Genomic DNA, 24,279 nt, shown 5'->3' with positions numbered 1-24,279 from the left:
TTTAATTACTCACCTCTGCAGCTTTAAATCAAAGGTGGCTCCTAGTAAGTATAATTACCTTTGCCAGGAGCTTGTATAACACAGTAAGTGAGGGGCTACTAAGCAGGAATGGTTTCTACAGGACATTATATATGCCTTGGACTAAATCAACAGCAGTCAGGACCCATAGCTTCGGTTACACATATAATTCAGCCACGAGCGAATGTAGGCAGCTGGTAGAGCATTGCACGCACACACACACACACGTAAATACGGCAAGTCCTTCGCATATGTCAGCAGCCTAGAAACCCCACAATGCAGGAGAATAAACCACAGGAGAAAAGGCTTCTCTAAACCTCACATACACAATATGTGTCGCTATGTCAATTTTTCCTCAAGAAAGCAAGTTACCATCCAACCAGCTAGTCTCTGAACAAGTCCCAGATACAGTAAAAGAAAGCAGACAAACCCTCACTTTCTCAACCACTGAATGCCCATATTTTACCACTTCTCTTACCCCAGGAAAGCAAGCGACACCACTCTGGCTGACTTCAACACAGTCGTTTTTCTCCTGTTCAACCTCCCCACATCCTTCATTCCTGACATGCAAAAACATTTTTTTTTTTTTAAATCATGAACACCTTTATCATTTCAGGCTCATCAATTCCCATTTTGCCTAATTAATAAATAAATCAAAACCTGAAAGGAAATGGAAGGAAAGTTGCCAAGAACTTTTGGTCTTAACCAAAGAGAAGCTGTGGTGAGCGAGACTTCCAGTATGGTCCTTGCAATCCTGCTGGCCATTCTGAGAGTCCTATTTTACCTCCACATCCGTTTTATGTAGACCTGTTTATTACACGACATGCCTGGAAACATAAACATCTCCAAAGACATTATTCCGGTAGTCCCCAAACTGTTGTTGGCAATCACCTCCATAACCATCACATTAACTAACAATTATTGAGCACTTACTATGTGCCGTGTTTGCATTAAGCACACTATATACACAACCTATATAATCCACTTGGTAACCCCAAGTGGTATAAGGATAATTCTTTTTAAAGCTGAGAACCTAGTGCTTATAAGGCTAATAACTCACTTAAGGTTGAACAGAAAGTAAATAACAGCCTCGATTTGAATCTTAGTGTGTCTGAGTTCAAGGCCATTGGTTGTGACCCTTGAGAACATATAGTATAAAGCTACTGACTTTGGGGAGGGTCCCGCAAACCCATGTGGGCCAATGTAAACCCCAGGGCATTTTCTGGGGGTCCCCCAAAGGAGTGCTTTCTTCTGCCAGAACCGCTAAGTCAGATACTGCCAGGTGACCAGTGTGACTACCGTGTGTGAGAAGGAAGGAAGGGTCTCAGAGACAGACCTGTCCTAATCCCAACACTTGGGTCTCTGTACCTACAGGTGCCAAGGCTGAAGCTCAGTTGAATCATGCAGGTATAATTTATCACAGGCTACATGATTCATCAAAATTTCAGCTTCTAGAGGTGCCCAGGTTACGTGTCGAGTGTGCCCTTGGAGTCCAACACACCTGGGTTGAAATTGTGGTTGCACTAAATATGTGCTATGTGAGCATATTACTTAACAGGTCTGTGCCCTGGTTTGCATACCTGGAAAATGGGGATATGAGCAGTGTGTCTACCTCCTCGGTTGAGAGGAAAGCTAAATGAAGTCAGGTACATGTAAAGCATCTGCTGCAGTGCCTGGCATGGAGTAGACTCTCAGCAAATGTTAACAAGTCTGATTATTATTTTTCAGGGAACAACAGGAGAAAGGTCATGGTGAACAGTGAAAAAGACCCAGTGTGGCCAACCAAGGGCATATCCAAAAAACCTTTACAGCAAGTTATTGCCCTAAGAGCTGAGCAGGGGCTAGGGTATACAGGCAAGAAGGGACTTGGGTTCAGAAATGGTTCACTGGAAGAGATCAGGGAGCTATCCCTGATGGAAGCTTCAGGGGCTGCCTGGGATAACATCTTGACGGATCAACAATTAGACCCAGAAACAAGCAAACATACAAATGGAAAGGAGCTTGAGTTCCTAGTGAGTCATAAATCATCTTCATCGATCCATCCGTCCATCCATTCATCCATCCATCCAACCATCCATCCATCCATCCAACCATCCATCCATTCATCCATCCATCCATCCATCCAACCATCCATCCATCCATCCATCCAACCATCCATCCACCCATCCATCCATCCATCCATCCATCCATCCATCCATCCATCCATCCATCTAACACTCCCTAGCTTTGCTCTAGGCACTTTATCACTAACCTGTGAAGACAGAGGCTGTGCCTTATTTATGCTTGTAGCCCTGGCACACAGCGCAGGGTCTGGAAAACAACAGACATTAATAAGTATCTGCTAAATTAATAAAAGAATGATTCTCTAGGCACCTGGGTGGTTCAGTCCATTAAACATCTGTCTTTAGCTCAGGTCATGATCCCTGCGGTCCTGGGATCGAGTTCCGCATCAAGCTCCTTGCTCAGTGGGAAGCCTGCTTCTCCCTCTCCATCTACCTCTTCCCCCTGCTCATGCTCTCTCTCTCAAATAAATAAAAATCTTTAAAAAATTAAAAAATGACTCTCAAATACATACACTCCTTTCATGAACTTCTCTTCCCCAAATCCATGTCATCCAACCAGCCCTCCTTCCCTTGTGTCATTTCCATGTCTCTTTCATGTTATTCCCGGAACGAGCCTGGAAGATCTCCAGGCAGCATCCATATCTGCCCAGCAAAGTTTCATGCTCAAGCCCTCACCCCACAAATTCTCCTTTGCTCCTCTGGAAGCAAGAACTACCCTTTATTTTTACTCTGTGTTCCTCCCATAGCAAATTAAAACATCTCAATCCACAAACAGTTTTTGCTGAGTGGTTTATTTGTCACAGCTGTTTTCATGATGCAAGGACTATAGGAAACCTTTCCCCTATTTCAATTAAACATTTTTTTTTTCTTTTCATAAAAAATGTTGTAAGTTTCCATTGCTACTGTTCTATCTTGGAGGACTCACCACTAACTTGTCCAAGTCCTTCCCTTGCAGGAGAGCAGTTCAAAGTACGTGCTCCAGAATTCAAACTGGAGTTACAAACAAGTAATCCTGTTTATTTATTAGAGGGCAGTGGCAGACTCAAAAGTTAAGCCAGAGCACAAAACTTTTCTTGTGGAGTGGGTGCCCAGGGGACTGTGGTCTAAAATGAAAATAAGATCATTGTTTAAAAAAAAAAAACAAACAAACCCACCTCACACCGTGCATTGTTACACAGTTGAAAACATCTCCATGTTCCTTAAATATTCTGCTTAGAGTACTAACAAGTCAGTCCACAGGAAATGCAAGAATATGTTATATTTTAATCAGGGCACATAAAACACTGTCTAGAATGTTATGTTGCCCAGGGGAATGCAGTGAGCAGGGAACATTTACAAACTCCAGGTCAGTGCCCCCATTACATCACTGTTGAAAAAAACAAATTTATGAGGTTAAATTATATGGATGTTATATATTGGAACTGTTAGCCCATTCCCAAATGAGAATGTTGGCTGAAATAGCCAGATTCCCTGAGAGAAATTTTTAAGTACTTCTATTGTGGATGTTTTTATGGTAACTTTCTGCAAAAAGAGTGAAGACATAGTCTTTGAAGATCATGAAATGAATAAAAAAAAGAAAAGAGAGAAGTCTCTCAACTAAAGAAAAGTCCAAATTCGAAAACAGAGGGCACCCAAAAGAGTTACTTACATTCTTCTTCTCCAGAGATAATAACACAGAAGTTACTTTGTGGAGCTTCCTCGTGATTTATTTGATTACTCCTCATCTAAGTGATTGGAAACACAGATGTTGATGCCATAACTTTGCTTCCAGTAAATAATTCCTCAAAGGACTCACATTTGTTTAACCTTCGTCACAAGATGATAAAACTTATTAAACATTTATGGAACCAGCCACACAGTGCTGTTGGTTTATGTGTTTGGCAAGTTTTAAAACTCCTATCCCCAACTTTTCCACCTTCCCCTCGCCTCTCTGAAAGAACGGTATCTTTGGGGAGGTTCCCGTACCTGGACTAGAGAGGGTCCCCCCCCGCCTCGTTCTTTATTTCTCCATTTGTGGCTGCAATTTGACAATTAACAGAAGGGCTGTCGTGCTGATCTCAAAGAACAATAATTAAACCAAAGGGACAGCAGACAAGGTGCTCCCGTGGGACCGACCGAGGAAGAATAAAAACCCCGTCAGGGAACTGTTTTCTTATGATTTCGAGCCTGCTTCAGAGATAAGCAAATGTTCACATGTGCAATGTGTGTGCATTCATTTCTTCATTCAACATTTACTAAGAACCTACTAGCTTCAGCCCTGTGGGCATAAATCATCCGGGTATCTAAATTTTGCAAAAGCTCCAGGAACCTTGGATAACTCTTCATTCACTCATTGATTCATTCATCCATGTATTCAACAGGAACACCTACTGTGTTCCAGGTACAGAAAATGAAAGGGCCCCCATGATTTGAAGGATCAATCTCTGACGTGATAAAATATAGACAAGGAAACGGAAATGGCAACAGAGTGTAGAGCTGACCTTCCTGTATCATCAGTTACTGATACCTTTCTCATCTAGTGCTAATTTTCCTGTGCAGGGAATATAGGTGTAACTATGGTTCGCTTTCCTTCTCCCCCCAGGGCAGTGCCACAGAGATAACCCTGGGGAAATACACAGTGATGCCAGCTTCATGTTCCCAGGGGAAAATCCTGAAGAGCTTGGTGGCAATTCCGTTAGTAGGTTAGCCTCGGTGTGAGCGTATGCATTGACAATGTGCCGTGCTAACACAAAACTCATGCATAACGAGGGCTGTCTATACTCTCGCCTCCCCCTGGACACACACACTAACGCTCACGCCATATAGCCATATGTGAAACATACATCCACAACGCACACAAAAGATACACAGTCACAATTCGTCCCCACAGTAAAACAGATCCACAACACACACGTACACACATTCTAAGGATGATGCTAATCTTGGTTGTGAAAAGCATCTGGTACTACATGGACCCTCCGAATCGCAAGGTCCTATTTTATTAATATTTCTACCCCCAGGACTGAGCATCGAGCCTCGATACATGTTTGCTAAACTGCATTAAAGGTCAATTTAACTGCCTAACATGCCAAACTGCAGAATGACTATTGTTATGGTTCATCCTGTAACACTGCTAAACAAAATCCAAGGGCCCTTCCTTTCCTCACCCAACCCCCTCATGTTTAACAACCCCCTCCCCCCCGGGGTTCCAGGATCCGCGGGGCAATGGTTGGCTGGCTCTGGAGCTCCATCCATTACAGACTCTCAGGACAAATGCAATTTCTTTGATGCTAGTCACGCTTTCCTTTTTGCTTCTCTCTGTTCCCCACTCCACCCCAAGGTGGCTAATGACCGCTCTCTTGATGTACTTGGGATTCGAGCCATGTAGATGGCTGCGTCTCACTCATTATTGGGATTATTGACATATCTTAGTTATTCAGTTTACTTACTTCAAGCAGACATTTCACAAATGCCTACTAGGTGCAAATGAGCCAGTTACATTTTTTGGTAAGAGAAATGTATATTTCAGTAAAGACACCAAGAATATTTCAAAGTAAGAAATATTAGCTGTTTCCGTAATGTTCACTACTGATTTTCTTGCTAAATACAGTAAAAATCTCACAACTGCTTTTCTCGACGTAAATTATTTATGTGACAATTGTAAAAATTCCCAAGAATATTCAGTACAGGATTGTATGTAATAATGAAAACTTTAAAATATGCTAAATGTCTATTAACAGAGGAGTTGATAAATGAGTAAAAATAATCATTCTTACAGTGGAATATTATAAAGCATATGAAAAGGAATTCACTGTATTTTTTTACTCTATCATCTCTCTCTCTCCCTTTTTTTTTCTCCAGCTGCTTACTTGGATAGAGCCTACACAGAGTTAAAAAATCAATGTGCAAAACTGTAAAAATATTTACATAAAAATATTAAATATATACAGAAAGATAATAATGCCCCTAGCTACATATATATGCAGGTAAAATTATAAATATGGAGGATATACCCAACAAAGTCTGAATAGTACCTGTCTCTGGGGAGAGAGTAAGGGGGGGAAATAATAATATTTGCTGAACACTTATGCATGGAACACTGTTCCAAGTATTTAATAAGTATCTACTTTTTAAATCCTCGTAGTGGTGCTTGGAAGTAATTGTTCTCATTCATTCCTATTTACAGGACTGAGGCACAGAGATTTTAAGATTGGTGTTCAAAGATGATATAGCTTTATCTGTAAAGTTTAATTCCTTTATATCCGAAATTCCCTGATGAAGTGAAATAAGTTCATCTTACTATTGACAGCTTTTCTTCTATTCCATATGACTGACTATCCCCATCTAATATTAATAAAGGAAATATTTATGTTAAAGACAATGAAATAAGATGATAATTTCAGTCCATTACTCAATAAAATAACCTCAAATCAGATAGCCGGCAGTTTGCCAAACTGTATCATTACAAAGTTTTGTTTCAAAATGCCACCCACATTCAAAAATTAAAAAACAAACAAACAAACCCACAAAACCTTCAACCAACAACAACTAAAAACAACTGTTAGGGTTTTTTTCCCCCCCAAGAAAGATTCTATCATGATTTCTGTTGTAAGCAACATTTTCCCTCTGAGATACAACTCCTTGAATTTCACGATCATCTTTTTCTCGTATTATTCAGAATAATCATTTAAATGTCACCTATAATTAAATACTTACAAGTAAGAAACAACTTTGGAGACCTTGACCATAAATACTGTGAGGAGCTCTAAAAGGGAAATCTGTGAGGGTAGCTTTTCATTTGCTAAAACAAATAACAGGGCAGTATTATTGCATGTGTTCCATATTTTTGATGGCCAGGAAGAGTCATGGAGCCTACAAGAGATTTATAGGGAACAGATGAGCAGTGTCTGACTTTGGGACACATCCACAAAGATCCTGTAGGAAGTGGGTGAGCACCATTACTTACCGAGACACCCCAGATGGACTGTGTTCATGGTTTTCGTGGTTTTTTTTTTTTTTTTCCTACTTCTGTTTAATAAAACAGGAATGGACTTAGGAAAATGCTATTGCGGAAAGCTCAAGAGGATTCAAAAATCCTATGCATTTTTTTTTTTAAATCTTCCTAGGCTCAACCTTTAAAGATGGTGTTTTGGATTTTGATAAGCAGGATGGTCCTCTTTATTTTTTTCTTTGCCACGAATAACTTAGTTCAACCTGGAAGAAACACTAAATTTCAGTTCGCACCCCTTAGTCTGCACGTATCTATTCTAGACTGTAGACGTTTATTTATGTGACTCTCTGCCATTAAGCATTAAATACTGTGAGAAGCAACAAAACACAGTGGCTGAATCCTATGACTCTGATAGGCAGAGCCTGGTTTCAATATCTTATTTGAAAGCCTGTGTGATCTTCAAGATATTTGACATTTCCCAAACTTAATTCCCTTATCTCTTCAGTGGGCCAATAATAATCATATCCGGCTTTCAGGATGTTGTGGGGAGAGACCTGTATGAAGTAAATGCTCTGTGAATGTTAACTAGTAAGTGTCGACTTGCGGGTTTAATGTCATGCGGGTCAAAAAACGGTAGCCATTATGACAAGTGACAATTGTGACTAGCGTCATCTTCCTCATCATTACCATCATCACTTTGATCCCCTTCACCCAGGGAAGCACAGCTGCTAGACAGAAAGGCCTTGGAAATCTCATTACTGGGAGGAGTCAGGGAAGAAAAAAAGAGGGACTGGAGGAAAAAGAGCCACTGAAGAAAGTAGGAGAAAATATGAAACGGAGAACAAGAAGGTGGAGGGAGGTGTCAAAGAATAAAGCCAGGTTTTCTGCCCTCCCAACCCCTAGCGTTTCCAGAATTGAAGAGTGCATAAGAAATAAAAAATAAAGCTCCGGGACATTCCTTTTATTTCTTTCTTGTCTCTTGATTCTCATCTCCAGGGTGCCAGCAAACTCCCAAGCAGTCAGAGCCCCTGTGAGATATTTGCCAGGTTGCTTATCTTTCTCCTTAACTGAGGGATGCTCTGGGTTCTGGTGTTTGGTGCTCTGATGAGGTAGACAAATGTGTAAATGGATGCATTTCCCTGTTGAAATGCATTAGGGAAAATGGTCCCCACCATTTCCAAAAAGAGGCAATTGCCATGAGAGAGGGAGAGGGAAAGGAGAGAGTACTTGTATTTTTTTCTGTTGACTAAAAGCCCAAAGTGGATATGGATCCCCTCAAATAATTTTTTAAATGTTTAAACCTATTTTGGCATTTGGAATTGGGAGAGAGAGAGAAATAGGGAGAAGAAGGAGGAGGATGGGGAGGAGATGAAAGAAGGAGGAGAGAACTGAGATTTTTCCCCCCATAACCTGTAATTCAAAGCCATAGTGGGTGCTTCGAATGCAGATTCACAGGCCCCAACCCCATCCTAGGGAATCAGAACCATTAGGCACTGGCCTGGGCATCTGGCAAGGTTGCAGCTCTATTCCAAATGCCAAACCAGAGCATTATTCCCAATTTCTCCATGCCGGCAAAATTTCCTCGGCCAGTAAAGACTCTCCAGAGTTTCTCTCTGATATCCTGGGAAGGGAAGTTCCTTCGGGTTTTCAAAGTTTTTTGAAGTTTTCATGAAAGCCTCTGTTTTCCGGGTGTTTGTTTGACCCAAGTGTGTCTTGGCAGCCCTTGCTCACAGCTGCTCCGTGAATCCCTTGCCCTGCCCAGGTCCTGGGTGCCCACGGGGTCCTCCCAGTTAGTCATTCTGCCCCATCCTCGTGGTTTGTGCGATATCCTCCCCCCCAACTGCTTTTTTGCCCCCCAATTGCTCTCTTCATATATTCCCTTACAATGGTTCCCTCTTCTATTTACCTACATAATTGCATCTTAAAATGAAAATTACGTCACCACCATCAGTGAAAAACCAGCATCATTTGCCACAAATTATCAGAGAATGAAAATCCAAGGGTTATTTTTTCTTTCACTGGATACTGTTACTTGAAAAAGTCTCTGAATTTGAGGTCTACTCTTTCTGAGAAACAAGCATGAGACAGGTGTTTAAGGCAGGCTAACACCAAATCAGACTTTCTTCCTGATTAAATCAGAGGGGTGGAAAGGGTGTTGGAAAAGGGGCATTGCTGGCACTTTGTGCATGACTCAGTGCTACTTAACTCTCCACCACCATGGGTATGGCCGTCCATAATGGGGCAACTTTGGCTTAAAAAACATTCACGGGTGGGCTTGTTTTCCTCATTAAAACACTGCATAAAGCTCTCACAGGCCTGGGCAGAGGAGATGGCCATCAGGAGTGTCCACTGGAGGAGCTGATGATATGAGTCAGTGGTCTTGGCCCCTCCTCGAAGAGATGTACCTTTGTCTCCTTAGGTTTCCTCATTCTGACTCCTAATAACCATGGCACCATTATTCATTCTATCAAATCACATTTATTGAGCACCAACTCTGTGCCAGGCTTTGTAGACAGAAAGCAAATAAGACATAAGATCCCTTCATGGTCATGAGCTCAGAGTCATGTTCCCAATTCTAAAATTTAACATGTATTGAACACTTACTGTGTATGAAGCACTGTGCTTGGTGTTTGGTAGGTATTCATACTATGCTCCTCCCAACAACCCAAGAGGGACTCTTTATCATCTCTACTTTACCAATAAGGAAATCAAGGCATGGAGAGGTTTATTAACTTGTTCTTGTCATGACTACAATGTATTGACCACTTAACCTTGTACCACGCATTGTGCTAAGCACGTCATCTGATTTATCCCAATGAATCTTTCTAAAAACCCAATGAGATGAGTCCTTCTATTAGGTCTATTTTGCTAATGAGGAAATTGGAAGTCTGGGAGGTCAAAGTGCCTAAGGTCATGCAGTGAGGAAGTGACCCATTGGAGAGAAATCAACCCCCAGTCTGACTCCAGGGTCACCGCCTTTTCCTGACACTGGGTCTGTCTGGTGGGTATGCGGAGATGGGTGAGGGCGAATCCAGGACTCCATGAAATGTGCTCTAAAGGGTGGCCTCTTCCCCTCTACAGTCAGTTCTAGAATAAATGCACCTTCAAACACTTTCCTTGTTTCCCCTCTGGGCTCAGAGAATGATATACTGACAACTTTCAGTAAGAACCCTGTGTATAACTAGAGGAGAGAAATAAAAGCAGGAATGAGAGAATTGGAATTAAGAGGATAAACACAGGCCGGTGTTTCAGACACACCTCTCAGTCTCTGCCACAGCCACCTGCCATTCTTGGCACATCTTGTCGTCCGACTCTGGACTGATTCTCCCACCTCCCCCACCATCAGTCTGGTCCAAGTCATCACCAGTTTTTGACCAGACCGATGCAGGAGCCTCCTACATGGTCAACCTGCATGCAGCCTTGGTCCCTGATATATCACATGGCACCCAGAAGGATGCTGTAAAAACCTAAGTCAGGTCATCCCCCTGCTCCCTCGCCCTCCAGGGCTCTTGAGTCAGCACACAGTTGCTCCCTAGTTCCTTGGTCCTGGAGGCTTGGCGGCTGCCTGTCCTTAGGTCAGGACCCCTCACCACGCCCCCTGGCGTCCTTGCTGCCGGCCAGCCCCTGCTTGCTCCAGGCTGGCACTGTCAGCCATGCCTGCAGTTGCCTCCCCCCACCCGCCGTGATGCACGGCCACACTTCTCTGCCTGCCACTTCACTCAGAACCCAGTTGCAATGTCACTTCCAGAGAGGCCTTTCCTGGCCATCTCATCCAAGATGGGCGCACCCTCCCCTCGTGCCTCGTCCCCTGCCTTCTTTTTCAGTCTCTCCCTGGCACGTAGAACGTGCTGGCATGATGTGATACAGGCACCTCTGCTCACTTGTCTGTGACCTGTCTGCCACACGAGATGGAAGCTTCATGAAGGCAGGCCTTTTGTCACCTTGACTCAAAGCTCCAGGTCCAGCACCTTCCACAGTCCCCGGTGCACAGCAGACCTTTAGTAACACTGGTTAAATAAAAAACCCAAGGTAGGCAGCAAAAATTCCCAAATGCTCGCTGCGATCCCAAATCTCTTTGTCCTGAGATAGACCTTAACAGGCACCAGCCAGCCTCCCTTCGGGGACCCTCTCCCGGACACTTATCTGAAGGTGACAATTACAGAGTGGAGAAGGCGTTACCAGGAAACAGCCTGTAGCCTTCTCCTATTAGCTTAACAACCCCTAAGCTTTGCCGCCTTGGGCCCGAGGGGATGAGCGCAGGTCTGCGGTGGGGGAGGGTGCCTTGCCAAACCCTGGGAGGCTGCGGGCACCTGGAGAGCGGAGGGAGAGGTCAAGCTCAGGGGTCAGAAATAGGGATTCCGCAGCCCCTTCACCAACATCAGGGACGCTCCCTCTGGGGGTCTTGGCTTAACAAGGAAGTCTACTAACCCGTATTATCAGCAAGCATTATCTATAAGATGGCTAAATAATATTTACTGCAGAAAAGGTGAAATCACTGCTCTTCACATGAAGGCAGGTGATGTCATGATGAACATAATGCAAGTTTATTCCTGAAATCACTGTCTTTTTGTCATTAATATTTTTTAAATTGATAAATATTCAAAGGCAGTTAGGATCGTGAGCAGTACGGAGGTCTGCCAAAAAATTTTAGATGTGCAAAAGAGATCCTTCTGCTCAAAAGTAATTAATTAGTATACAAAGTAACATGCTAATTAAAGTATTTATTCATTTATTTACAGCCTCATTTATTCATTCATCAGGAAATACTTATTTAGTGCCTAATAGGTACCAAGGACTAATTCAAGTGCCTAGATTTTTCCTGGAATCCCTACAGAAAAAAAAATGACAACAGGAAGAAGGATAAAAACATGCGTTTATTTAAAAAGATCCTCCTTGCGTGCCAGGGACTGTGCCAGGTGTTTTCTCTACATCCCATCACCTACTCGTCCCGACCACCATGGGAGGTGAGCTATATCGCGTGCCCATTTGACAGATGAGGACACGGAGGTGCAGTGAGGTGAAGGAACTCCCCTGGAAACCCGCTGGTCAGTTAAGTAGGGAAGAACTGCAACTGGATCCCAGATTTCCTTGGCTCTGCACATTTGCTTTTCAACAGCCTCACCTATGTGGTTCACCCAGCACCAGGCGATCCCTCCATAATGGCCGGGCTGGTGTTTTTATCTCCACATGCCACCTCCATCGTTCTGAGCATCCTATTCACCATCACTGAAGGGCCAGGTGGGCAAATAGACCCAAATCCACTACCGCCTTTGAAATAGTGACTGTGAAATGTTCTATTGATAACCCAAATGGATCACATCACTTCCCTTTTGGAAACTCTCCATCCCATCACACTGAGAACCCTATCGAGAAGGTCACACAAGATCTGCCCCTGCCTACCTCCCCCCATCTTAACCTGCTCTGCCCACAGTGGGCTCCCACGTATTCCTCAAACATACAAGTCAGTTCTGGCCTTACATGCTTACTCCTTGGAATGTTTCTCCCAGATCTGTGCTTGGTTAGCTCCTCACTTTTGGTTTAGGTCTGATCAAGTGTTAGCACCTGAGGAATACCAGTCCTGACCACTCTCTATATAAAAAGGGAACCTTCCCATCCTTCTTTACTCCATTAACCCCAACTGATTTTTATGAAATACAGTTAGAACTATTTAGTATTTTATATTTATTTGTTGATTTGCTCTCTGGTCTTACTCACAAGAATATGAGCTGTGTGAGGGCAGGGGCTTTTCCTACTGCGCTATCCCAGCACCTAGCTCAATGCCTGGTAGGTAGTAGGTGAACATCGATTGAATGAATGAATGCGTAAATGCACATACATACACACGAAGGAACACTCAAGAAAAAACCAACTTCATATACAAGAGAGGACCCGAGATTCGATTTGGTGATGTCACTAAAAGCAGCATCCTCTGTCAGCGTTCTCAATAACCTCCCTGCAGGCTTAGACACCACAACGGATGCAGAGAAAGAATAATAGGAGCTGGGTCCCTCCTTGGCAAATCACTATAGCTATTCTAGATAAAATATCACAATAGATTAAGGGTTTGGGCTTTGGAAGCAAAGAGTTTAAAACCCAGTGTGGCCACTGCATGACCTTGAATGAGTTGCTCTGCAGGTTTCTCAGAGCCCCATCAGTAAAATAGGGATTACACTAGCATCTGATGCATAAGAATGTTGTAAGGATAAAACTTGGCTCAGATGTCCCCTCCAGGACAAGTGTCCCCTGACCATCCACACCTGCCATGCCAAACTCCCACTCCCCAACTTTTGCTTTTATAAATCTACTGTCATCATGAAAATTATCTTTTTTTTTCTTTGTTAATTTACTTGCATGCTCTCTAGCTTCCCCCTCCTGGAGGGTAAGATCCCCAGGGATCATATTCTTCCTATTAATCCCTCCTGGGGATGCAGGTGGCCAGAACAGACCCTGGCGCAAAGTAGGAACTCAAGAAAATAATTTCTGTTTAAATAACGGGAGTATATGAAGCACTTGGAAAAGCGCCTGGTATATAATATACACTTACCTAGTGGCAGATATGGTTATTACTATTGGTGTTATAGTTGTTGCTGCTAGTGTTATAATGACTATCTTTGGGGAAAGAAACTTTTTTTTTTGAGCTGGTGCAGGGCTCCAACCAGCCCAGTATGAGTCAGCCTCAGAAGAGGCTAAAGCACTCTTTAATGACTGTATTTCCAGTTTTAAAAGCCAAAATGCACCCAGGTCTGATTTCTTTCAAACCCCGACCCCCTTTCATGGTCTGGCCATTCAGGGTAAAGACACACTACCACTGTCAGGTTTGACCCCTAAGAGTTTCAGGGTACTTTCTCAGCCCAAGGCTTGTATAATCCTTTCAAAAACCTGGGCCTTAAGAAGAACTATGACGACCCCCATCTTATAGGTTGGAAAGTTGGGGGGTGAGGGGCAGAGATTTGAGCGGCTTGTCCGAGTCTACAAGGCAAAGAAAAGAAATAGACCTAGGGACTTGAACTTGGGTCATTCTGACTCCTGAGCTCATATTATTATCCCTGAACTAAGGTTTCTCTCTGGAGCTTGCCCAGGACCGCATAACAAGTGTGGGCAAAACTGTAAGCAGAACCCAAGTCACTTGCTCCTGTTCTAGGGCTCCATCCACAATCTCAAACCTAATCTCTGGAGGGAAAACAAAGAGAAGCACAAAGCTATGTACTCAACTTTCTAATAAAGGAAACTAGCCGAAGGCAACTCTGATATAAAACATGCTTATAGCTTTTCATTTTGGCATTTCTTCTGTACCAAATGGTACCGAACGCCTAGAGTAGATATACCTCTTTTCTACAGCATCATCTTGACCCAGAAGCTATTCCTATCTCCCCTGGGGTGTGAGAGAGAGAGGCTTCTAAATTACTGGAAAATTCTAAGAATCTGATAAATTCAAGTGATTTAAAGTAAGCCCCTTGCAGTTTATATAGAAATATTTATATGCCATTGCTCTGGCTTACACAAGTCCTTTCTCCCTGTAGAACACCTTGACCTTCTGCTTCCTTTTTCTATCGTCCACGTCACCAGGTTTCATGGATTTTTCCTGATGCAGGAAAGCGTGAGGGAAGTTTCTTCCAAATTCATTACAAACAGAATGGCCGCTGACAACTGTTTTTATCTCCTTCTGCCCTTTGTAACTATTTTCATTAAAAACAATAACCATACTCTGCCCACCTTAGTATGTAAACTGTGTAATTTCCATAGAAATGACTTAGATGTAGCTTTAAGAAGAAAGCGCAGGGGTGATTTCGGAGTATTCATTCAGTTCTGAAAGCACTCAACTAATTAAGACCAGTGATCTTAATTTTTGTACTAACAGAAACTGCAGAACGCTGCCTTTTTTTTTTTTTTTAACCCACCTTAGCGGCTAGCCGCTTTATGGAAACATGAGGTTTTTCCTTTAGCATAAATGGACACTACAGCGTTTCAATTAAATTAGTCTTTGGAGACAGATGCAAAAGAGCTAAAAAGCTCCTTAAAAATCTTCCCTGCTCCACTGCCTCTCATGTGCCAAGGGAGATGTGTAGTTAAAATGCAGTGCTATCTTCTTCTTACCCTGCCGAACAAAGTTTTGGATCCTGAACCCTGAGTGAGCTATAATAGAGAGCCTGTTAGATCTGCTTTTAGTTTGCATGCCCACTTTTGGTTTTCTAAAGCTCTTTTTTTTTTTTTAAAGGGACGTGTAATATAATGCCCTATATCTTTGTACATCTGGAGAGAACTTTATTAGACCCTGTTTCAGGTTGGGTACTAGGTATGATGATACTGAAACTGTTGTGTTTTTGTTCTTGTTTTAAATAACACAGATGGAAAGAGCACTCTTACTTCGAGAGAAAAATTCAAGACAAAAACTTTCAAATATGATCCAGGTTTTGTTTTTTTTTTTTCCTGTGTGATTTCTCTAAATGCATTATCTCTAAAACTTTTGCATTGTGTATTTATTTCCCTGTTGTTAAGCAAAATAATGCTGATATATTAATAATAGGATTATCTGGCCGTGCCTCCTGCATTGTAATTTCTAAAATTTTCAACAGTTTTAGGCATTGCTTTGGCATCACAAAGTATTGGAGGATGCCCAGAAGACATCTTTTTCCGCAGAGGAAATGCAAAAGATTCAGAGAGGCAACAGCCGAAAATTCTGAAAATTCTTCATAACTATTTTAATGACTTTCAAATCTCTTCCAATTATTTTATCACTTCACCCATGGAATTTGCTTTGGAAACAAATATATCAGCAATTCCCACTTGCTCTCAGAGGCCATTTCTGTGTGTCTGTGGATGTAGGCAATGTCCTCAGAGGGGACCTAAGTCCTACACCTTTCTCAGCAGGAACACAGCCACACTGCTGTGGACCCTCCAGGCCAGCGTCCAAGTTCGATGCCAAATCATGTGCTTACAGAGACACTTTCCTGTGAGTTTGTGGACAGAGTCCTGAAGTGGACATTTGGGCTCTAAAGTATCTAATTTTTATTATTTCTTGAAGACCAGCATCTCTTGACACTCCCTCTCAATGTCATCCCCAGCCCTGAACTTAAAACAAGTTCTTAAAACAAGTGACTGAAAGGTCAGTAGTACAGAAAAAAATGAAAGAGATGGTAAATCCAGTGAAAATCGGGTTATGTGATAGAAGCCGATAAATATATGGGGTGTGTGTGTGTGTGTGTGTGTTTTTTCTTACTGCAATATCCAGGCAATCAAGCAAACCCTCTGAACGAGTTTATTTCTTATGTGGTTCGAATGACTAAGCTCATTTATAATCAAAGAGCTGCTCACCAAAGGTCACCCTAAGGAACAGGAGAATTTCTAACTTTAAATGAAATTTATAAAACTTAAAATGATAAAAAAATATATATATAAATTGTTACAAATTACTCAAAGAGGGTTATAAAAAACCTCTTCCGGGATGAACAGGCTCTAAGGAGGCAGGAGGCTGAGATCTCCCTGGTACAGACGACAGGAAAATATACTCTGTATTTGTCACATTAGAAAATGAAAATAAATTTCTCCCAAGTAAATAAAAATATAACAGCATTCTCAACTTGCAAAGCAATAAAATTCTTTGTGTGCCAAGCTTCTTTTAATACCACTGTAATTTTTTTATAAAAGTCGCTCAATTTGATTGTAATTAAATATGTAATGAAAAAGCACTGCTTCAGGGAAGCGATGCAAGACACTCTCTGTTAATGTATTTCCAACTGACTTTGCATCAAACGAAAATGATACTCTGTGTATGCCTGGTCTTAATAGAGGATTTGTTAGGCAATTCTGTGCTTTTTAAAGGGAACTTGGGTGGATGCAAGCACGCCTTTGAAATAGTGGCTGAGTCTTCCCAGACCATGACATACCTAAATAAAATTGATGGTACGCATACAGTGATGGAAGGGATCTACTCTGGTCATTTAACTCGTGTCAGCTAATTACAGACCCAGCACAAACAAGAACAGGTTTCCTTCCTGCCTGATTTTCTGAAGCTGAGCTGCAGGGATGAGCAGAAGGGTATCGCTTCACACAGCCTTACATAATGCCAGGCTCAGTGCCCCTTTAAAACCTGCTCAACTGAGAGTACAATCCCCAAGCCACTGGGAAGATAAATAGATCAACCCAGGTATTATCCAGTTGGAGAAATTCCGTCAAATGCGTGAGAAGTCACCTGGGATGAAATGAAAGCATAAGCCTCCGTTGGAGAATGTGACAAAAGGCAAGATGCTTCCAGGGACAAATCAGTTAAAGATGCCTAGGAGGTATTTGTTGGGTGTGAAGTTTTCCCAAACGGTAGAATTAAGGTGAATGGGAGACAAATCAAGGTAAGGTGGTAGAAAAATAAATGCACAGTAGTTCTGAGGAATGTTTCTACGACCTCCCTAAAAGTAGCCTCCAATCTCCAACCCCCAAGCCTCAAGAAGATTTTCATCACGCAGAAGTTTCTCAGAGCCCTCTCTCCCTCACCTACTTTCCACTAGAACTCCCTGTCACTTGCAATCTGCTGATTAGGGCTAATGTATTGTGTCCTGATATGGCAGATTAAAAATGAAATCAATAAATGCCTAAAACAAATGGGCTTTTGAGATGTCCCATTCAATCTGGGTCTTTAAGGGTGAGGTGAGAGGTGGGAGAAGGAAATCAGGAGGGGAGTAGGGAAGGGACCACTTAAGTAATCAATTTCCATCCAAAAGGCTCTGTGCAGGATGTAATTTCGTGGGACCTGTCCTTCCTTTTTCAGGGATTTGCCTTAAATAACAAGAAGAGCCAGAACAGTTCATGCTGCTGAACCCCTCTGGGGGTGTGTGTGTTTATTTTTTCCATTCATCTGTTAAAACCATACCGTTTGGGTAAGTGAATGGGGTCTATAGCACACGGTATTTAAATCTTCAAGATGTGAACTTGTCTTTCTGAAGTGTATTTCAACAAAGTGAGAGTGCCAGGGTCCCAGACTCCACCCCAATTCCTATTCCCTGGAATCCCATCCCATTTGCCAGTAAATTAAAGGTAAGCTTCACCCTGCGCTGCCTGCCCCTCCCCACCCTGCTGGTAGAGATTGTTGAGACCTCCCTGGCTCACCCAGGCACCGCTCTCATGAGGGGCTGAAAAGGAGATCGCTGGGGTCAACTCTGCTCCGTTGCAGGATTCAGAACTGTCCCTGCTGAATATGTTTCCCATGTAAATAAACTATGCCATTAAGGTGCAAATTGCAACTTTTAAGTAATGATTGCTAATAGTCTAATGTTTACTGCCACACAAGGACATTCATGAAAACAAAATCTGCATTATTCATCTCCATATTAAATAAACAAAATAAATTGAGGGAGCTGTTCTTCCCTGCAAGACTTTCCTCAGATCTGGATTATCAGATAGTTTATGAGAGTCAACAAGAAGGAAACATTTAATCTCTTTGGGCTGGCAGAAGCAGAATCCTATAACTTATGTATACATTCGATATTCACAAGCCCGAAGATTTTGCATTCTATTACACTTGGCTGGCATTATATAAAAACAATAGTTCAGGGTGGTAAAATAAAATATATGTATTACACATGTCTGTGTACAGAGGCTGTGACAGATTGTAGAAAATAGAAGGGTTTGCAGTGTAAGTCTGCAATTTTAAATTTTTAACTACTATGCATCCTGCAAAATACAAACAAATCAAAACACTGCTCTGTTTTATTTTACCTTTCTGCCATCTTCTCTACCTGCCCTAAAATGGATAGGGGGAAAAGATGCTGATAGAAAATTCTGCAATATTCTCAGGTAAAAGTGGATGCATTTTAGTAGCGAGTGAAATATACATCCAAGGAAGTGAGCACACACACTCACACATACACAAATCCCTGGGGTACTATAGGCTGTTTTCTGAACTTTTTGTCTTGCCCAAAGTAATAGTATGATGGAATAGCATAGCTGTAGAAAGCCAGGAAGAATGACATTTCAGAGGGAAATGTTCTGACTTAGCTGTTTCCTTAAAGAGAACAGCCTACCTCACATCCCTTCCCCTAAAAGGGGGGGGGGGGGGTGGCAGAACGTAACATATAAAGACTGAGATTTCCCATCACTTATAATATCATCTTGTTCATTCTTTCTGCATACCTGCTTTATTAGAAAGTTCTGTAACTGATCCCTTGAAACATGGAACTTAAAACTAATAATGCAAAGGAATCAAATTGCCTCGAACAGTTCTTGGGAAAGAGTCTCAGCTCTGATTCACTCATAGGCTTTTTCTATCTTACATTATTCATTAATCAAGCTAGAAATCAAGCTTTCAACATCAGTCCATGGGAGTAATTACTTACAGTTGTGCATTGTGTTTAATTTCAGGTAGTGATAAAAGTTAGTATGGCCACAATCCTAGAACCCACCTTGTTCTTTTCCCTGGTTGTCAACTGGCTCAAGACTCCCAAAGTGGCTAACTTTACTTGTGAATCACCACCTCAGCTAACACAGAGGACAGCATCGGTGACTTTGGAGGAAAGGAAACTTGCATGAAAAAATATCTGTTTTACTAATATGTGATCAAATAAATACTGTACGAGGGGCCTCGTTGTATACAATATGAATCACTCCCTTTCAGCTCCACCAGGCTTTCCCCTTTTTTCAGTGAAAATAATAAAGCCATGAAAACAAACATATAAAGACATTAGGCATACAATAGGCCATAAAACTGAAACTGCAGTCTCAACTTTCTAACATACACGCACAAACTACAGTAAATAGACAAGCCAGTTCCAATAGATATGAGCTTAATGAAAATGATCTAATTTAAATAATGTGATACAGCATTATGTTACATACACCTGGATCCTCATTGATCAGAGGATAATTATAATCAAAGTAGTGCAATTCTGAGCAATGCACTTTTTATAATGAGCTTACCAAAGGAGACATGTCCAGTCATTCTGGTAATTTAAATTACTGCCTAGTTGTTGATGGCCTTTACCGGAACAACAAGGGGGTGGGGGGGAAAGAGTAATTTTCAGGGCAGTATTACTTCTTGCTGGACTGTTGCCCAGGGTTCTCTTTTGGGACAATAAGGACGTTATCTCTAATAATCTAGCTACACGAAAACTTGGGTTGCCAGAACTAGAAGGAGCACGCTTACTTTTCCTGGGTCTAGAAGGCCAGTGCACACCCCAACGCTGTCAGATTGCAAAGCAATCTAAGTTTTTTGTTTTTTTTTTTTTTCAATAAGTGAGTTAAATGTAGACAGGGACAGGGGCAGGGGCAGGAGGGAGAAACTGTTTTCAAAAGAGGTAGCCAGAGTTGAGAAAAGTACACCTCACTGACTAGGCAAGTTCTAAATATACACAGCACTGAAAATATTTTAATTATTTTGCTCTTAGGGAAACAGTTGGAAAATTCATGAATCAAAGCTTTATAAATGATATTTCCGCATGCAATTTGAACCAATCTACGCATGGTTATGGAAGCAATTCTGAGCTCTGAAGGGAAGATAATTGTGGATATTTCAAAGCACATGGACTGCCATTCAGGCTGGAATCAGGCCATGATGGAGGATGAGCTTGGTGGTCCAGCATGTTCAGACACAAACACCCACTTTGCCCAGATTTGTAACTAACTTTGGATTTGTTCTAAGGGTGGCTTTACAAAGTTTACAAAAGTGTTCCACTGAACTTCTCTCTAATGTTTCGCTCATACAACAGAAGGAAATGTGTTGTTGGGTCTGCAGAACACCAGCCTTAATGGATGCCGCCTAAAGCATGAGGGTAAAGACAGAGACAGGGGGAAAGACTTCAGCTTTTCGCTAAAGCCCTGATTCAACTAAAGGACACAAAGAAATAAAAACGCCCACATTAAAAGCCAAACAAGATAATAATTGTGCATGTCTGGCTCTGAATCTAGAGGGCAAGGCTTGCGTCACCGGCACTCTGAGTTACCATGGTGAGTGATTTATTGATATATATCAAGAATGAATAGATCAAAGGCAGCGAGATGACAGGTGATCAATCAAATGTCAAATCAAAACTAGCAATCAAGTGGAAAGCTGATTTTTCAGTGGGTGGGTCTGGCAGGAGAAAAATGAACTTTCATATTACACTTCCGAGAAACAAAACCCCAGCATACTATTAAAAAAGCAATTAAGCAACCCAAAAGAAAAAAAAATCCTTTAGAAGGTCTATTGTACTGATCCATTAACCTGTTCCTCTCTTTTTTGCAGGGAGAGAGGGGGGCTGGTAAGGAAGGATTCAGATGGGATACCATACAAATCAATTTACAAAGTTTGCAACTCTCTCTGGGCAAAGAAAATCCAGAGCTGTTTCAATGTTCTCCTGGGTCTTTCCCCCCCCTTTTTAAAAGAGAAAGAGTGTTGAGTAGATTTCCAAGCATATTTAGAAAGCATATTCAAAGGTTCATTCCTTTCCTGGGGTGGTTTTTTCCACCTTGGCGGTCAAAGTTAAACTCTCATTGCTTGCCCCAAAGCCAGCCTGCAGCCCAGGGCTTGGGCATGCCTCACACTTCAGCGCCCCAAACCCCAGCGAGAGGAGTCGCTGTCCCTTGAGGCCAGAAGCCACTGGCACTGACCACGCGGAGGGATGCAGGGGCGGAAGGACGGTCTCCCTACCCCGCACCCCAAATCTTCAACCCAACTTTGGCCGGAGAGGCAAGAAACAGACTGGGAGAAAGTTAGGGGTGGGGTAGAGGGTGGAGGAAAAAAAGTTTAAGGAGGGAAGGCTTGGTGGGATAGCTTCCCCCCCACCCAACCGGAGCCTGCAAAGGGGAGGATTTGGGAGATGGAAGAAGGCGAAAGAGAGAGAGAGAGAGAGGATGGGGTTATTCGTGGGGCAGAGAGGGGCGCCCAGAGCGAACTCCCCCCGCGGCTCGGGGGTGGCGTCCTGGGGCACCCGGGGGCTAGGAGGGCGGGCGAGGAGCTCGGCGCGCCGGGCAGCCCCGAAGCGGAGCCGGTTCTCTTACCTGCCGCCCGCTTGGGTGCCTGCTGTTTCCTCCTTGGCATCGCTCTACTTCGCTCCAGTCCCACTTCTGGCGCCCCAGCCCCGAGCCGCGCGCGGGGGCCCGCTGCTCTCTCGCCTCTCTGGGTCTCCTCCGCCTCCTGCCCGGTGGCTCCTAGGGCGTCACTCGGCCTCTGTCCCCCTGGCGATCCCCCCTGCAACTCCTCCACCACGGGCCAGAGACCCCCCTCTCTGGGTGGCGGACACGGGTGGCTTGTGCCGGCTGGTTTGAAGTAGAGGTTGGTTCTGCCTTGTTTGTTTGTTTGTTTTGGATTTTTTTTCCTCTCTCTCTCTCTTTTTGTTTTTGCTTTTTGGAAATTTTTGGTTTTTTGGTTTTTTTTTTTTTTTTTTTTTTTTTGGTGACTGTTGAGACACTTGATTTCTTTATTAAACATCCAAGACCGCGTTCGGATGGAAGGGACGAGGGGCGCACACACGCCACACGCACACGCGCGCGTAAAGATAAGGAAAAAAAAAGGCAATCCTGGGAAGGTAGTGGTTTCTTCTTCTTTTTCTTCTTCTTCCTTCTCCTCTTTCCCTCCTCCTCCTCCTCCTCCTCCACCTCCTCCTCCACCTCCTCCTGCTCCTCTTCCTCCTCCTCCTCCTCCTCCTCCTCCTCCTCCTCCTCCTCCTCCTCCTCCTCCTCGCCGGTCTCTATGGCGGATTCGCGCTGGGGGAGAGAGATCACTCACTGTAGGTTTGTGGCTGCTGTCAGATCCCCGTCTGTGAGTGATATGCGAGAGGACAGGAGCGGGTTTGGGAAAGACAGAAAATCTGGAATTCACTCACTCACACACACTCACACTCACACACACACACAGACACACACACAGACACACACTCACACACGCACGCACTCGCTCTTCCTCTCACACACACTCACACCCCCCACATATGCGCGCACACACACACACACGCACACTCACACACTCACACACACAAGACAGGGCGAGGCGATGCCAGCAAACATCGATCCCGCTGAACAAACTGAACATTAACAAACTCCTCCTCCTCCTCCTCTCCCCGCGACCTGATGACAGGGAGAAATTTACTCCCCAGCCGCAGAGCGCCAGGCAGAGGGAGTCTATTAAAGGGACAGTGTCCCGCCGGGGAGAGGGGCTGGGGGGCGGGGACCCGGCGCGCCCACCCCAGGCTCCTCGAGGCGCCCCCCTCGCTGGGGCGAGGACGTGCCCACTGGCTCAGGGCCACCCCTGCGGGGGTGGGGGTGGGACGGGCACGGACGCGGGAGGAAAGGGGGCAGGGTGATGGCCAAACTCCGCAGCTGGAAAGGGAGCTCCGGGGGGCCAGGTGAGCCCACCGGCAGTGCCATTAACAATACTTGTTAGGAAGGTGAGAACTTAGGTCTGCTTTGGGCGGGGAAGGGGGAGGGCACCTTGTCCATCAATGACCTCCATCCTCCAAGTCTCTTAATCTGACAGGGGAGATGTCCTCCCCACCCCCACCCCCACCCTAAGTTTAACGCCCCTGACCCTCCACCTTCCTTCTATTTGGTGGATGGTCAGAAAAAAACCCCTCCCAACTGCCTCCTTGATAGTTGAATCACATATTCTCTCTGTTTAAATAGTATTTATTCAACACCTACTAGGTGCCTATTCTGGAGACACAGCAGCCTTAGAGAAAGGGAAGCTCCTGGCCCTCTTCGTGTTTCTATTCTAATGGGGGCACAGAAATGTCACTCTCAGATATCCAGTCTTTGCATAAATGTCACTTTCTCCCATAGGTCTACCTTACTTAAAATTTTCACACACACACACACACACACACACACACACTCCCTATCCCGTTTCTCTATTTTATCTTTTACCACTGGGCTTATCAATATCATATATATTATAGTTTTCTATTTTGTTTATTGGCCTAGTTCCTAGAATATAAGCTCTGCTGGGAAGAGGGCTTTTGCATCTTTTGTTTGCTGTTCTATCCCCAGCGATGGTAAGGGACAAGACATATAGTAGGTGCCCAATATAATATTTGTTGAATGAATGAAAAGTAAGCAAGTAAATAAACAAGATAATTTCCAAGTGATAAGCTCCACGAAGATGTTAAAATAGGGCCCGTGACAGCGTCTGAAAGAGGGGGTAGCCCTAGTCAATGCGGGAGACCCCACTGGAGCTGAGATCAATTGCAGCCAACATGTGATCGTTGAGCCAGGTGTGGGCCCAGGTGCTGGGGACACGGTCAAACCGGGACCCTGCCCTCAGGGAACTCTCCTTCCAGTGGTAGAGACAGACAAAGGGGCAAGTGATGTGTG

At 43.5% G+C, this 24,279-nt stretch overlaps 1 protein-coding gene across 3 annotated transcripts in view; it reads right to left on the bottom strand.

Moving 5' to 3' along the window:
- The window catches only part of TSHZ2 (teashirt zinc finger homeobox 2), a 436,252-nt gene extending 413,657 nt beyond the window's left edge, over positions 1 to 22,595 (bottom strand). For 2 of the 3 annotated variants that reach the window (XM_064573366.1, XM_064573367.1), the window contains exon 1: positions 21,973 to 22,594. Coding sequence is in view for 1 of the 3 variants with exons in the window: in XM_064573365.1 (XP_064429435.1) it covers positions 21,973 to 22,402 (430 nt within the window). In the remaining 2 variants the exon portion in view is untranslated. Of the gene's footprint in view, positions 1 to 21,972 lie in introns of all 3 variants that reach the window. The other variant, XM_064573365.1, reaches the window with a different exon arrangement.
- Positions 22,596 to 24,279: the final 1,684 nt, after the last annotated feature.

Source organism: Mirounga angustirostris, unplaced genomic scaffold (genome assembly GCF_029215605.1).
Source record: "Mirounga angustirostris isolate CCGP_5_RB_7025 unplaced genomic scaffold, mMirAng1.0.hap1 SCAF_10, whole genome shotgun sequence".
Classification (NCBI taxonomy): Eukaryota; Metazoa; Chordata; class Mammalia; order Carnivora; family Phocidae; genus Mirounga; species Mirounga angustirostris.
This window is presented reverse-complemented; position numbering and strand designations above follow the sequence as displayed.